Genomic DNA, 16093 nt, shown 5'->3' on the forward strand with positions numbered 1-16093 from the left:
TTTCGTCTAGTTTTTCAAGGATTCTCCAGTTTTTTAATCACGTTGCCACTTCTAATCAGAGATACACGCGCTATTCATAAATTCAACTGCTACTCTCGATCTCCAAAATAAATCTCCAGCGCCTGCGTATATATTTAACTTCATCCAAAACTTTTACCACGTGCCGAAAGTATCTCTAGAACGAGAATTCAGGACGTTGGCGAGCAAATATTTAAGCGGAAGAAGATGGAACTAATTATATCCACCTGCGGAACGTCCGTTCGATCGTACCGCCCTCAGCAAAAGTCCGCGTCTCTTTTTCTCGCGAAAAGGGAGAGGGGTTTGTAACGACACACGTGTCGCGAAATTTCTTAAATTCCCCGTCCGAGGAAAGAAGTGGACGGAACGCTTTCATTGGATATTTCCAGCGAGACTCGTCTCGCGTTGGACTCCTATTACTCTGGTTTCGCAAAATGGACGACGTCGAGAGCCTATCCAGCTAGACACGCGCGGAATTTCGGCACAGCTCGTATGCGGATTCCGACCATGTCACTCACGAGAGCAATGTGGATGAGTGGAAGAGACGTGCCCCGAGAGAGGGATCGACGAACGTTCGTCCCCGTTCAGACTGACGATTTCGCCATCGTGTCTTGCGCAAAACGACGAAGAACTCGAGTTCTCTCGTTCTGCATTCGCTACTAGTTATACCTCTACAAAGTACGCACATCCGGCCTTCTTGCCTTTCTTATTAAACGTTCCGTTTCCGAGGAAGAGAGGCATTCCCAGAAGTGTTTTCCCGTACAAAGGGAAATCCGATTTTTATTCGTTTACCTCTTCGGATATGAAGTTTGTTCGTAGACCCTGTTACTTTAACCAATTGTGTGTATACACGGGCTGAGGAAAGTGTTCCAACAGTTGTAGAAACTTTTCTCGTAAATATACTTACTGTTGTATCGTATACAAGGTGAACCGAACATTTTCGTTGTTTTTGAAGATTTGAGAGAATCTTGTTAACAAAAACAAAGGGTACGGGGGGAGCCATAACGATAACGTTGCAGTAATGATTTTCTTTTTTCTAGCTGGAGGTTTTTCGAAGATTTCCCTTTTCTTTATGTTTTTTTTTTTTTTTTGTAGACCAATCGATGCAGCTTTTTATTCTTTATATTTACCTGTTCATATCAAGAAGTCACTAGTTCGAGAGATATTTTGGTTTCAATTTTGTAAAATGTACGCGTGCAGAAGCAAGGATATTCAAGGCGCATGATCAAGTTGCAAGTGATTCACCCTGTACACACCGTCGTGAATAGTCCGCGCAAATTCGTATGCAAATTCGTACTTGGTGAATACAATCAAAGGCTTTACTTTGAATATTCTACATATTTTGTGTATTGCGTGCAGTTCTCGTAAATGCATACATATCCCCAGTTTAGATACGAGAATCAATTATCATGATTATTGTCGGTTTGAAACCAATCTGTGTGGATACATGTAGATATGCAAGTGTGTATTTCGTGGAGATCGTAACAGAGTACGTCGCAGAAGCGTTGAATCGTTTCTTTGATAATTCCAAGCAATCGTTTTGTATAAAAGCAACATGAATTAGTTTTGATTTTTTAGCTATTGAACGCCACTATACGTGGCTCGCTTGTTTCTCACGATCGGTCGAAGAAAGCTGTACACAACGATTTTTCACATTCTTTATAAAACAAACTTTAGTCTGTATTAATTACGCAACGTAATTACGGATATAAATTTCATTATCGCACAATTTTTCAAAAGTCGGATCTTGCCGCGCAGAGGTATAAAAATCGCGAAAAATCTCGCCTCTCGTAGCATTAAGAGGTTAAGGCGAACGAAAGTACACGAGGGTTCCATAAGAGTGAATTTCATCGACCTGAAAGTAGTAGAAAGTACCTAGCGCTGGTTAGAGACGAACGGAAAAATTACGCGATGGTAAAAGCACGACGGCGGGCGAGCGAATCGAAAATTTGCCCTTGTCGAAAGGGAACGTATCTGACCGCGTTATTATTGGAAGCCTAGTCCCATTATTCCCACGAGCGATCCTTTTTTTTTTTTTCACTTGTACGCGGCGGGAGAATTCCGCGCGTGCATCCGCAGCGCGAGCGCAAAAAAAAAACCGCAAAACCTCAAAAGACACCCCTCAAAAAAAAAAAAAAAAAAAAAAAAAAAGAAAAAAAAAGGAAAAGAGAAAAAAGAAAGAAAAAGGTGGAAAACAAATCTTTTTCCTGCGTTGAGCAGTCAGTGAGAGTCGTCTGTTACACCACGTTTCATTGTCGCGTTATCCTTCGTGCCTAGCAACCGAGAAATCAGCGAGATCTGGCAGAAACAGAAAAAAATAAAAATACCATCATACGATGCCGGTGCAATCCACCTCGCCATCCTCTCTCGCCTAATCTGTCACGGGAGTCGAGAGTATTCCCTGAGAGGATTCTACGTCGTCTTCAAGGTTATCGATCCTCGAGAACTTCGTTGGAAGAGTACCGCTGCGTGAACACCACTGGTAGCCTCTCTTTCTCTCTTTCGCTCGCTCACTCTCTCTCTCTCTCTCTCTCTCTCTCTCTCTCTTCTTTCCAGGATGAAAAGGTTCGCGCGACCCTCCTGAATTCCTCTCTTACTCCGCCAGTTTCAAGGTCACCCTCCGCTTCGCCCTCTCGAAGAGTTTTCTCGCAGCGCGGCGCGCGTGTTGAAGTTGGGCGAGAAGTCTGCCTGTCAGAGGATGGAGGACAACAGGGTGTCGACGGGAAACCCTTCGGCCAAGTACAATTCCAGTTTACCGCGACCAAACTGAAACGAAATTGAAGTTTGTCCTCCGGAGTTGTGCGCTCGAGCAGCAGTCAAGGTCATCGACGCGAAAACCACGTCGGCTACGTTGTGACAACATCCGGCTGCGGAACCGTGCAACCGCGATGCAATTCTCTACGGAGGGGAAAATTTCGGTTTCGTTGGGCGCGAAACCGTGATAAATTAATGTCTCGCCTATGGTAAAATTTGAGCAGAACAGAAACAGAGAGAGAGAGAGAGTGAAAGGTGGAAGAGAAAGTTGAGAGTGAGAGACTGAGAAAGATAGCGGAGCAAGCAGCAAGGAATTAGCCGGCAGGAGTCTGTAGGTGGCTGTACACGCAGTCGGAGGGCAGGAGAGAGGCGAAAGAAGGATCGAGCGACGAAGAGAAGGAGTAACTGGCGGAGGTGGAGGGTTTGAGCATTTCGGGAGTGTCGGAGGTGGCGGCGCACGGCTGATCGATGCAACAGCAGCGCCGCTACGAGCAAGAGGGTAGGAGGCGTAGCATAGTCGGAGAGAGAAAGGGCAGAGGGTAGCGTTACTCGACAGCAGGAAGAGAGAGAGAGAGAGAGAGAAAGCCTCCCTTCCTGCCGTATGTCGGCCTCCTCCGTTATCCCTCCGGTTCCCTCCCTCGGACCGCGTTGCACGCGTACTAACCGAGCAGCGCGCGTTTCACTCCGCCGTGCCATCCCCCTCCATCGCGAATTTTCAGTACAGCAGGGGTTGCTTCGACGCGACGCTCAACCTCTCTCTCTCTCTCTCTCTCTCTCTCTTCCTCTCTCCCTCCGCTTCGCCCTCTCCGTCCGTCAGTTACTCCCTTCTCACTCCCACGTCCTCCTCGACTTTGTCCTCTCTCTTTCTCTGTCGCTCCCTCTGTGCTCCCTCCCTCAGGCGGGCTCAGTTCTCGCCTGAAGACCGTGCGGTGTACAGGTGATCCGACTCGTGCGTATTCACCCTCTCTACGGCTGAGTTTGTCCGCCCGCTGGTCGGGATGACGTGCTGCCGCGTTGCCACGAGGAGGAGGAGGACGCACGCTCTGTCCTGCCGCGTCGTCGACGAGGTGCGCTTCTTCTTCCTTCTCCCTTTCCCGTTGTTCCTCTGCAGTTCCCTCTCGAGGACACGCGCTGCTCGCCCTTCCGTCCGCGTTCTTCCGCTCTCGTGTGTCGTGTGCTTTTTGGTCCTTTGAGTGAACGTCGAGCACAAGGAAAAAAAAAAAGAAATTCTGACAGGTTCTCTCTCGCTCCCGTTGAGCAAGCGAAGTTATTACATCTGCTGGTGTTTCTAGTTAACGTTTCTTCGCCGGTTCATCGGTGGATGGATGGTGTATCGTTTCACTCGCGAGGAACTACGGACGTAGCGATCGTCGTGTCGTCCTGTGTGCGCGAAGTGACTCGACGCTTCTCCTCCCGCGATCCCGCTGTCTGAGCGTGTTGGGGCTCCTTTGATGTTTCGATCACGGGAGACGAGACGATGAGACATCCGAGATTGTACGTCGCGTAATAGCTCTCTCTCTCTCTCTCTCTCTCTCCTCGGAGATGAGTTTTTCGATCACGTGGGTGGCTGGACGATGACGCGTTCCCTGTGAATCTCGATGATTGCTGCTCCGGCCTTTGAGATCCTCGCAGAGTACCTCGTTACTAACGCGATACGATATCAGCGATTTTTATTTTTCAGCGTTCTTTCGCTTTTAATCTCGTTGCTTCCAGGGAAAGGAGGAAGAGGAGGCGATCCTCCAGTCGTTTCCAGGTAATTAGAGGCATCCTCTCGATGCCGCTCGAGAGAACGTTACAGTTGCAGTCGCGTTAAACGCGAATTGCACGATCGTTGCTGTGATCACGTGGTCAGCGGTACTCGCGATATCTCAACGATTTCATGACGCGGTTTATCGTACCGTGGCGAATCGTCGCCAGCACCCGGTGATTATCGAGCCGCTGTCCTCTTTCTTCTCCTCCTCGATTAATACGTTAAAGGCGTTTATTTCCAGAGGCGCGCAATTAGCGTGATTAATACTTTGGCGAATTATACATTCGCGTATCCTCGGGACGTTGGTTGATTTATCCTATCCTACGTACGTAGCATGTGCGGTAAGCACCGGTATTAAGCAGCCAGGCGATTCTCACGGTGCTCGCTAAATAACAGGGAGCGTTCAATTAGGTTCGCTCTCGCGGGATCCTCCGGCTCTGGCTGGCGTTTCGCTTTTTTCCTCGCTTTTTTCAACTCGCCCCAACCACGTGTCATTAAATCGGTCCGACCGACTCGCGAAACTCGTTCGGTTCGTCGTCGTATGTTTCTTTTCAGACTTTCAGACACTATTTTGAACCAGTTCGTCGGATGATTAGCTCTCTTTTTCCTCTTCTTTTTTTTCTTTTTCTTTCTTTTTTTTGGATTCAGTGTACGGATGGGGGACGATCCGTGGGCGAGAAAAAAAAACAATGGAGCTTACAAGATAACCGATGAAACGTCTGGAAAACGGGAATACCGGTTACACGCGTCACACGTCAAAAGAACGGTACCATTGTGCTCCATTTCTAAGGCCTGACGGAAGCTCGATGATTCGTCCGTCCGCCAGCTGGCAAGGCCGGCGCTCCTCCGCCGTCGACGAGTCTGTTTTTAGCCGAACACGTGAATTAGCTATCCTCGGAGCGAGCAAACGATCGACGCTTTTCAACTTCTTCCAATGGTTTGAACTGGTATCGATTCTATCCTCGTCGAATCCTCTCGACGCTTCGCACACGTCGCCGCGCGTGTTCTCTTTCCCCGTCGACGTTTTCAATTTATCCTCAACTCGCTTCTCTCGGTCTCTTGTGTCGACCACCACGTGTCGAAATTTCCTCTTTTCGACCGACCAACTCTCAGACAAAGAAACGTGGCGCGCAATTTTCTCTCGTTAATCCGATTTGTGGGACGCGTTCGACGTTTGCGGGTCCCGTTTCTTTTTCTTCGAGGCAACGGACACAATGTGGAAAAACACGGGTCGAAAAGTAGGGAAGATGCTTCGTCGAATCGAGAAATTCCGGAATTTCGCGATCTAAAATATGCATTTCCGATTGAAGAATTCGGGCAACGAAAAGGTGGCAGTTTCTCTTTTTACAACACATATAATCCAATAACGATGGAAAATTGTGAATAATTCAAAATTTGTATTGGCACAACTTTGTAAAAAGAAATCGTACAGTAATCCACATTTGATCTCATTTTCAAGAGCAAAGCTCCTATTTTGATGTCGTGAAGATGATTTTGTATCGCGAAGAAAATTCGAACACGCGTAAAAATATTAGAAAATTCTGTTCGCGATCAGATCCACCATCGTTTTGAAGATTGAAGTTTCTCCTTCACAGTGATTCCTTACAACTCGTACTACAATTTTTTCCTCACTTTATTGAAGTTTGAATATTAAATGATGAATATTTAAAAATTCCAACATTCAATAAAATGGTGAAAAAAAAAGAGAGAGAATCGTACAGCGAAGTTTAAGAGGTCGTTGTAAAGAAAAATTTCAATCTTCAAGGCCACAAGGTAGATTTAGATTTAGTCATGAGAAAAAATTTTTTAACATTGTTACACGCGTTTGAATTTTTACAATTCGTCGAGAAAAACGTGTTGTAACGCGATGTAAAATCATTTTCGAAGAGGATAAATTGACGACTTTCAAGGTACAAGTTTCATGCTTTAAAATGAGACCAAGTGGATCGTTTAATAATTGATGAAATAATTGAATTTCGATTTAACAATTGGAAGTCACTGTTTTTCAGAAATATAAGAATTTTTATAATTTTAATTTTTAGAACTACTATAAATGTCTCTTATTCATTTCGAATTACAAATAATTTATTATTATAAAAAATTAATATTAAAGAATAATAGAAATATTAAAATTTATTGTTATGAAGATAAATTAGTAAATGATCTTTTTTTACGAAGTTATATCAGTCTTTTCGTTTAGTTCTGCTCTTCGCTGTATCTCGTTCCGTTTAAAAAATCGATCTTTCACTTGGTGTAGACAATAGTTTGCTCCAAGTACTAAGTAAATGCAACAGATTACTGCAGATTTGTAACGCACAAATTAAACTAAGTTTCAACCGATTCTGATTGATCCGATTTTAGAATGGAAGGTGAAAAAAAAAAAAAAAATGGTAAACGACAGACAGAAGAACAAAAACACAGTTGTCAATGAGAAACTGCGAGAATTGCGAATAAAACTCGGGAGACTACAACATCAGGGGAACGTCTCCGGTTTTCGATCGCGAAGGTCAGTCTCTGGCTCGACCACTCTCGCGGACGCACGTGCCAGATTCGAGCGATTCGACGATCGATGAGACGAATCGTTGTGCACGCCCTCGTTAAACGCGACCGCCTCGTTGAAACGCCGCAATCCGATGGTTTGACGCACGAACGAGCACACGATCGCGCTCAAACGAAATGCAGCACGGGGGGTGACATTTTTCCGGTTGGGCGCCGCGCGCGTTGTTCCAGCGTCGCGATTAATCAAGCCACCAAGCACGGAATCACGCGCGTTTCGAGACACGAAAGAACGATCGACATCGAAGAACGATCGTCGTCGAAATGGCCACTCGCTACAGAGAGAGAAAGAGTGAGAATATGGCCAAAAACAACGATCGGAGACGCGTGGATTGTTCGATGGTCGGGGAAGAGATTTAAACGAACGATTGTCTCGAGAATTTCCGGACAAATGGCACCGCGGTCGAAACAACGGACATCATCGTAGCATTTGGCGTGCATTTGGCGTGTGCGGACGATAACCGTAACGCGTCCCAGATGGCCACCATCGCGAGTCTATCGCGTCCTCTATCCCTATCCCCTTCGATGAATAATTCTTCCGAACTCGTTGAAATTAGAGCTCGCGTCTCTGCTTTGGAGAAACGCGAGGGACCATGTTCTCTGTTGCTTCGATTCTTCATTGGTGTTCTTCCGGGATTGTCGTGTTTTTTTTAAACACGAGTACGGTTTCCTTCGACCCGGTTAATCAGCGCAGTCGGCAGAGCGTGAAGAACATCAACGCCACGATAGCAGTGAACTGTGCCATTAACGAGATTCTATATTAAAGTTGTTATTAAATGTTACTTTCTGCGAGGATCGCTGGCGTTGTGTCGGCTTTGACGGTCTTTCAGAGTAGTCATTTTTCTTCCCGGAAGTGACAGACTAAAAAACGTCAGTTAACTCCTCCTGCCGATCTTTCGATTTTTCGAGGCATTATCGTTCAACATCCAAGAGAAAGTTGTTGGCGTAGGATCGAAGCTACACTATCATCAAGTGCTCTCTTTCAGACTTCTGCGATTCTGTCCGAGGTGCAATACTATATGGCAAGATTCTTTGCTTGACTTGAAGCTCGAGCACAGCGTCTCTCCAAACAGCGGAACGCTTTTCGTTCTCTTGCGGTAATATCTCGCGCCGAACGTTCAAGCACCCTCTCGAGGATGCCAATTGCAAAAGCAATTGGAAAGTTACTGCATCGTTGAGGATCGCAGTTACGAAAGAGGATCCCAGTCGAGCGTGCACCATCGACAATGTCGACAAACGACATCTGCACGACGACCCGAGTCGAATTAGTAGCGACGATTTACAGGCGAGATGCAAACGAGTTGGATGCACTTTCGTGCAGGATGATGGCGGTCGCGGTTGCTTTGTTCCGGGTTTGTCTCACGACAACTGCCGGTTGTCGGCGGTGTGTCGTGGCCGAAGACGGCCGGTAAATTTCCCAACGGCTGGCAGCCGGCCAGACGTTTTTATTACGAGCAGCGTGTGTGTACGCCTCACGGAACGTTTCCTGGTCTTCGTCGCTAACTAACGCCGTTTCCTGAACGCGTATCGCTTCCTCGTTCAGCGTCGCCAGCCGCTACTCGTCCCACGTTGCTTTATGCGAACTTCTCGATCAAGCCTCACCCTCCAATGTGAACTCCTCCGCCATTTTCGTTCTCGTGAACGCTCTCCGTTTAGGCGCGGAGGCGTTAGTTACGTGTGCTCTGGCACGAGGGATTTGCTCGCGAGCAAATCAGTCCTCCGCTCTGTAAAATTTTTATCTAAAGCGCAGTTATCCTCGCTGAGCGCTGCGATAACGCTCCGCCGTTTCACTGTGCGCTAGGAGACGACAGGGAGTTCTAGGCCGCGTTCTACCGCGGCGTTTAATTATTTCAAGCAATTATTGCTATGGCAGTTCACCGATTAAACCTCGATTTTACCAGAGTACACGTTGTGAAATTCTAGCCGTATCGTTTTTCGCCGCAGAAATTTCGGTTGGGTATAGGGATTCTATTCGAACGAGGGCTGAACCTGTCAGAATGGTAACCGACGACGTTTCGAGCGCGCGTGTGCACGCGCCTCCTCCTTTCCCTCGCGCGTGTCGAACTCACTTGGTTGAACCGTGAACGTGTGTGTCGTCAGCCGTAGACCGGGCCGAGTAACGATGTAGTGTCGAGCGGATCGTCGCCTACGGTGGAACCGCGAGCTACCGGCTCCCTAGAAACAGACGGCGAGGATGTCGACGTGGTTCGAGCCGCGTGGCCGCGATTGGTGAGACGTTTCCGGCGAGTGTACGAAACGTGCGGGTTCGAGTGCGTCGTTCGAGTTTGGTAAACGACGAGGGAGATAGAGAGAGAGAGAGAGAACAGAGAGGAAGTCGAGGAAGAAGAGAGAGAGAGAGAGAGAAAGGAGAGAGAGTGAGAGAGAGGGGTGGTCCGCAAGGGCCACGGCCATGGGGGAGGCAGCATGTTCTCCGAGCTGTGCAGGGAGACTCTGCGGAAGGCAGCCGTGTGCTACAGTTCTGGTCGTGCAGGAAGTCCATCACCATCGCCACCAACGTCTCCGCCGCCATCTCCCGCCAAAGAAGCAAAGACTACTGCCAACGTTGACCTGGCAAATGTCCGTGACACCTGCCACGAAGCCAGAGATCCAGGGACCAGCGGGAAAAGATCGCTGCCGCAGCAGCCGTCGTCGTCAACAGGAACGTGCACCACGGAGTTCCGTGACTTCACCGGAAGGAGATCGCCCAACGCCCCAGGCGACTCCAGGGAGTACGTTTACATCCGTCGAAGCGAAACGCTCGCTTTCCCACTTTTGGTATACGATTCTCTCGTTACAGCGTTGCTTTTGATCTCGGCTGTCATTGTGACGACGATTCAATAGGGATTTAACATCGATCGAGTTGTCGGATGTCAATTGTACGCTAAAGTATCGGGATTGCGGTAGTATCGAATTGAACGAGTCGAATGATTTTGAATTTTGCAAAGTTCAGTGCCAAGTATCAATTGTAGAAGTAACGGGATTGCGATAGATAGAGTGAATTTCGATCTTGTAAATTTTGAATCTCGGGTTTTGGAATTTGAAGGTAATTGGAGACGATTGACTCCTTAGAGACTTTAACAATAATACTGTTGTAAATAATATGTACAGAGTGGAAAAGAAAGTTTTTAACCGTGGCTATCGTAGATGAATTTCTACACCTTTGATTCGATGAAAATTATACATGCAAGAGGAATCGGATGTATTGTGAGACACCATAGTCGCTAGACTGCGAGTTTCTATGCATTTAGAATAATACAAAAACACATAGAATGCAAACGAAACACGAAAATATACGAAATACTCTTTTTCACTGTTTTCGCGATAAGTATCAGTTTTCGTGAAAAAATACACGATTCAATTGACACTTCACGCTCTCAAAAGACTATAAATCCCGTTACTTTTCAACCAAGTCGCACGTCATCGGTATATAGAATATTAGAGCCAGTGTCTGACCAAACATAGTTCGAATCTACTTGCTCCATCCTTAACCTCTTGCGCTGGATTGACATGCCACGCACGTCGAAAGTGTTTTGTCCCAAAGTTGCAATATTTTCTCAATTTCAGGTATATTTAAATATAACCCAGGCGAAACAAATAATAAATTACTCTTTCGTAATTTCTACCCTTATTTTAACCTCTTGCGCTGGAATGACGTACCACGCACGTCGAGAATTTTCTGTCCCAAATTGCAGCATTTTCTCAGTTTCTCAGTGTATTTAAATGTAACCCAGGCAAAACAAATAATAAATTTATACTATATACTATTATTAATATACTAATTCATATTATATAATATACTATATAATACATTAAATTTATATTTTTAAATTTATTACTTCTCAATAATTTCTATCCATCTAATTGATATCGTACCGACGAGTTAAAACAGAAAGCGACGAATTATTGTATACGGTTCGGTCACTCGTTACGGTCCGCGAAACCAGTTGCCAGTGCAAGGGGTTAAAATGGAAAGCGACGATGAACTTGGCGAACTTGTCATTCCGATGAATTGCTGTATACAGTTTAACAAACAAATTGCCAGCACAAGGGGTTGACGTCGAAATTTTTCCAAAAAAAGAATTCAATTGGTTGTTCGAACGAGTGCGAGAAACACGGTCGAGATCGAGCCACGTGGGGAATCGTACCGGAAATTCGATCGTTGCCGCGAGGCCCGGGGGGCTCGGCTGATTCAAGCATCTCCCATGGTGATCGAGAGTCCGTCTAACGATCGAATTGGCCGTCTGACGAGTGTGGAAGACGCGTAAACGTATTCCCGTCACGGAATCTCCCCAGGAAGCGTTCAACGGTGTCCAGCGGTGACTTTGGGAAAAGATTGGGCTGCCCCGAAGCGAGGGACGGCAAGCGAGGCTCGTTTCCGGCAGACGCGAGGGACGGACGATCCGTGTCCCCCGAGAAGGGGGGACGTCAATGGGAGGACAACAGATGGCCATGCGGAGGATACGAGTATGGCCGACCAGACTCGAGACTCGGTAGACAGTCCCCTGGGTCTCCAGGATCGTCGCCCGAACCAGAGGACAACTCCTCAACTTCTGGCGACGAAGGTATTGTTCTCCTCTCTCTCTCTGTCGTTGATGTTTAGCTTTTGACCAGCTTGGCCAGCGTGTGCCGCGTAGAAGATTTTTTATTTTTCCCCGCGCAGAATGACGAAGAAACACGAAGAGACTAGCAGAAGGGGGGGTTGTTGCACGTTTGTTTCGTTGTACGTGCGTCGTTGAAATAAGCATGAGAGAGACTAGCGTCTGCGCGGTGCACGTAACGATCTCGAGGAAATAATTAATCAGTTGGAATTTGAAGGAATCGTCTGCAATTCCGTGGTAAATGAATTCTTGAGATTCTCGAAATTTTTCGCTTTGTAAACGCCCAGCTGATATAGAGGTAGATTGTTTGTGAAACGGAAGGAGCATAATTAACGGGGGATGGTTAATGGGTTTTCAGCAGAAAGCCACGGTTGTGGAGAATAGGGGGCGACTTGTTCGTCGTATTCGTCGTCGATACACACGGGTAATTAACGGAGGAAATCGAGTTTAGGAGAGCAGGAGGCGGTCGTCGTGATAGTTCCATCCAGTCAAATTAGCAGCGCAAGGACACGCGAATCGAGTTTGCGAACTCTCACTCCCGAAACAGATTTTTCTCCATGTTCTTCCCACATGCACGTTTCCCGCCTGAATGATAAACACTAGCGAACTTTAGTTTGTTGGAGAGAGAGAGAAAGGAGTAAAAGAAGGAAAGGAAATCACAGCGTCCGTTCCATCAGTTTTGTTTGCCTTGTTCGTACGTTCGTTCGCAGCACTTGAAAAAAGAAAAAAAAGGAATAAAAAAAAAGAAGGAAAACTCGACTATCGGATGTGGAGCGAAGCGAGAGGTATTCCGTCAAGTTTGCCCACGCTCTCGGAGACTTTCTTGATTCCTCGAAACAGCGGAGGCACGCGAACAATTCGCCGACCTTTTTACTCCGCTAACGCGATTTTCGTCTCCCGGGACCAACCCTCGACGGGATATGGAGGGTTGTACGCGGGAGGCTTTTATGGCGTCAAACAAACGCTCCTCGATACGACGAGACGTTGAAAGCCGGAACGAGGGCGCCGAGATACTTTCAGATTTGACAAACGTTCAAATTTTCTCCAATTCAGCTTTCTCCAATCTCGTACGTTTAAATATCCCGATTCGACGAGTGTCAAGCGTTTAAACTTCAAACGTCGTAGCAGCGAAGTGTTGCAGTTTTTTTTTTTTTTTTGCAAGTGGATTGCGAATTTTTACTCGCTCGCGGGAAATTTAAAAATACAAAATTGCCGAGAACGCGAAGAAACACATAAAATATTCAAAGTGCAATGTTTTTGGCGTGCGAAACAGTTTTCTCTATTCAGGTTCGGTTGTTTAAATTACATTTTCTCAAAAATATCGAAGAATACATTGACATCATTTAATTCCAAATATTTTTGATTTGAAACAAGTGGAGAAATTTCCCGGTGCATCACACGACTGTTGAATTTCGTCGACTAACGCATTCAATCTACCGACTCCCATCTGCCAAGCCAGCGAATCCAAAGACAGATTACAGACAGTTAACCTGGCTGTCAGCTCGGCTTCTTGTCTCTTCTCTGCCATCTCTGTGAGAAATTCGTTTGCGAAAGAACAGCGGGCGATTTACCGCGGCGGCGAGTGAGCCGGAAGTTCCTTCTCCCCGCAAAGACGTATTCTTTGTCAGACTTCCGACGACTTTTCCTCCCTTTTATCGAGCTTCCCGTCGGCGGTCTTCCTTGCCGCGAAAATTTGTCCCGTTCCGGGACAGCAAAAGTGGAGGAATTTCGTTTGACAAAAGTGGCCGAGATACTCTGTGACCGAGCCGCTCAAAGCGAGCGAATTCATTATCGAATCTCTTTCAGGCTCTCTCTCTCTCTCTCTCTCTCTCTCTCTCTCTCTGTCATTTTTTTTATTTTTTTACCCGCCGACAGACGTTTCTACAAACGATGCTTAGCAATTAATCTTAAATTGCTCTTTTAAATAAGTTTCCGTATTTTCATCCGACTGTGAGCGACGAAAGTTAAGGATGCTCTCTCCCTTTCGGGAAAGTTTCCCTTCGTTGGAAGTTTTGAAGTTATTCGCTGAAACTCGATGCTTTCTTCGACACGATTTTTCGTGAATTTATTAACACGTTCGTTGTTATGTCATTCGTGTTCGTCTTTCGCTGTTCACTCGAATATTTTATATCACGAGACATGTAAAGTAGTAAATATGTACTAGTCTGATGGAACACGCTGATGAAGTTGTACCAAGTAACAGCAGGATATATATTTTTAATATAAACTTCTACGATAGTCATGAATAATTCTGGTTGAAGGATTACTCAATGTTCTCGTACTATTTAAAAAATTTTTTTCGGTAAAGATACTAAAAGTACTAGGTTGACCAAAAAGTGACTACGTTTTTGTGTGTGTGTGCAAATTTTTCGCGAGAAACAAAAGCTTTGTCAGACAATGTATTGTCCATTCTTGATTATCTTTTGCCATATTTCAGGCAACTTTGCAGTTCTGCGTTCGAAAAAATTCTCATCTTTTTCGATGAAAAATCCAAGAACGATTTGATACCCCAGTGTTGAAAACTGCTGCCGTAATTCTTCGTTATACACGTCAATTTTTTATGAGCTTGCACAGTGCTTTTCCCTCTTTTCAGAGATAGCACAGCTAAATATGACGAAAATTTTGTTTTTTGATTTTCCATTTGGAAATCGATGAACAAGAGAGAAACAATTGTTAACGAGATCGTGTATTTTCTTTCTTCAAAACAAGCTTGAACGATTACATATCCGATTACAGAATGAATTTACGGTTTAAAATGAAATTAGTTAACCCCTTTACTCTCGACAACCATTTTTCTGTCATCATCTACCAGCAATTTATTTACGAAACATCGTCACTTCAAATAAAATCGTATAGCATTGCAAATCATTCAAATAGTATTTTATACGAAATTTTGTTGATTACATCCTTTTCAACACGTGATATCATTAAAATTTAAAGCAATCATCAACGTGCAACGTGATTTGCTAGAACAAGCATAATACACAAGAGTTAATGATACATAGTTTCAATGCCTGGAAAACTAATATCCTCCACCATTTCTTGAACTTTCGTAAGAAGCAATGAGAATTCTAGTTTATGTGAACTTGTGAATTTCGAATTATGTGAATTATTCCAATGAGTGTCGACTGACTGTATTCAGAAATCTCTTCTTCTGAAATACTCGTTCTCCTTATAGCTTCCGCTCTAGATGTTTGTTCAGATGTTATACTATTATACATCGCATCGTGCAACACCAAATGTATACGTTCATTATAATTATCGGCAAATCATATAAAGAGGAAGTTCGAGCTAGATTTAAGTGCAAAGGGTTAAATTCTGAGATATACATATATTAGGGAAAAAAAAAAAAAAAAAGAAATGCAATTACTTTTGACCAACCCACCAAAGATAGATACATCAAATCGTTGGCGACGAGACCCTTCCCAATCTGAAACAACCTCTCGCCACCGGGCCAAATGCGTCAGCGAAACTAATCGACCTCCGAGTCCCATTTCTGTCGGAAGCGTGTCCGCGCGGCCCCACTTCGCAGCGAAACAAATCACTCTCGATATGACGTTCTGTTCGATCGCGGGTTGGACAAAAACGGAATTGGGCCGCGATATTCGGCCTTTCCTTGTCCGCGAAATTTCGCCACGCTATCCGACTTGTTTGGCCCAATTTTTCCGCCGACGTTTGGCTAGTTTCGCGCTGATAGAGGGAGAGGGAGAGGGTGAGTCGAACTTTCGCGTGTTTGCAACTTCTTTGTGAGACGAGACTCGTTGGCTCGTTACGTATACACCGTGCGCGCACTTCGAAGGATCTCGATTCTTGCTGCATCCGTCGCGAGCGTATTCGCTGCGCCGCCGGGATGCCGTCTGGAATTCGGCGACGTACGAGCTCGCCGGCGTGCAAGCAGTTGTCCGCGTCGACAAACAATTTTTTTTATCGGCGCCCGGCGCGCTCGCCGTATCGATTTTGGCTCGTAATCTCGACGAGGATTATGCGGAAGTGAGCGATACCCGCGTGGTGAGGGAAATCAATAATATCGTTGGACGATGATGCGCCAGAGAGGTACAGCTCCGATAACGCTCCGTAATTGTTCCGTAGGAAGTCGGAATAACAACCCGGAAGTATTACAGAGCGTGAATGTCCAACCTTTCATATCTCCTGGGTCTCATTGGCCAACAAAAATTTGTCGATGGCCGCGCGCAATCTACATATTTTTTTTTATCAGTTCAATTATTATTAACATGTTTTAATATTATTAACCTGTAGTATTATTAACCTGTTTCAATATTATTTACGAGCATATTAAAACAACTTTTATAGCGAAACGATACGTTGGTTGGAAAAATAATATTTACATTACAATTGAAAGACTATATGAATGAAGATTTTTAATGAGAACAGTGAGCTTGTTTTTTTTTTTTTTTTT

The 16093-nt window shown here is 45.4% G+C and overlaps 1 protein-coding gene across 2 annotated transcripts in view; it reads left to right on the forward strand.

The window, feature by feature from the left end:
• The first annotated feature begins 968 nt into the window (after positions 1-968).
• Positions 969-16093, forward strand: part of LOC122527801 — a 53549-nt gene continuing 38424 nt past the window's right edge. Inside the window, exons 1-3 of one of the 2 annotated variants that reach the window (XM_043652311.1) lie at positions 969-3839; positions 9179-9807; positions 11372-11640. In XM_043652311.1, the coding sequence (XP_043508246.1) occupies positions 9503-9807; positions 11372-11640 (574 nt within the window). In that variant the 5' untranslated portion in view covers positions 969-3839; positions 9179-9502. The remainder of the gene's footprint in view (positions 3840-9178; positions 9808-11371; positions 11641-16093) is intronic. The other variant, XM_043652312.1, reaches the window with a different exon arrangement.

This window comes from Frieseomelitta varia, unplaced genomic scaffold (assembly GCF_011392965.1).
Source record: "Frieseomelitta varia isolate USP_RPSP 00005682 unplaced genomic scaffold, Fvar_1.2 scaffold_231, whole genome shotgun sequence".
Classification (NCBI taxonomy): Eukaryota; Metazoa; Arthropoda; class Insecta; order Hymenoptera; family Apidae; genus Frieseomelitta; species Frieseomelitta varia.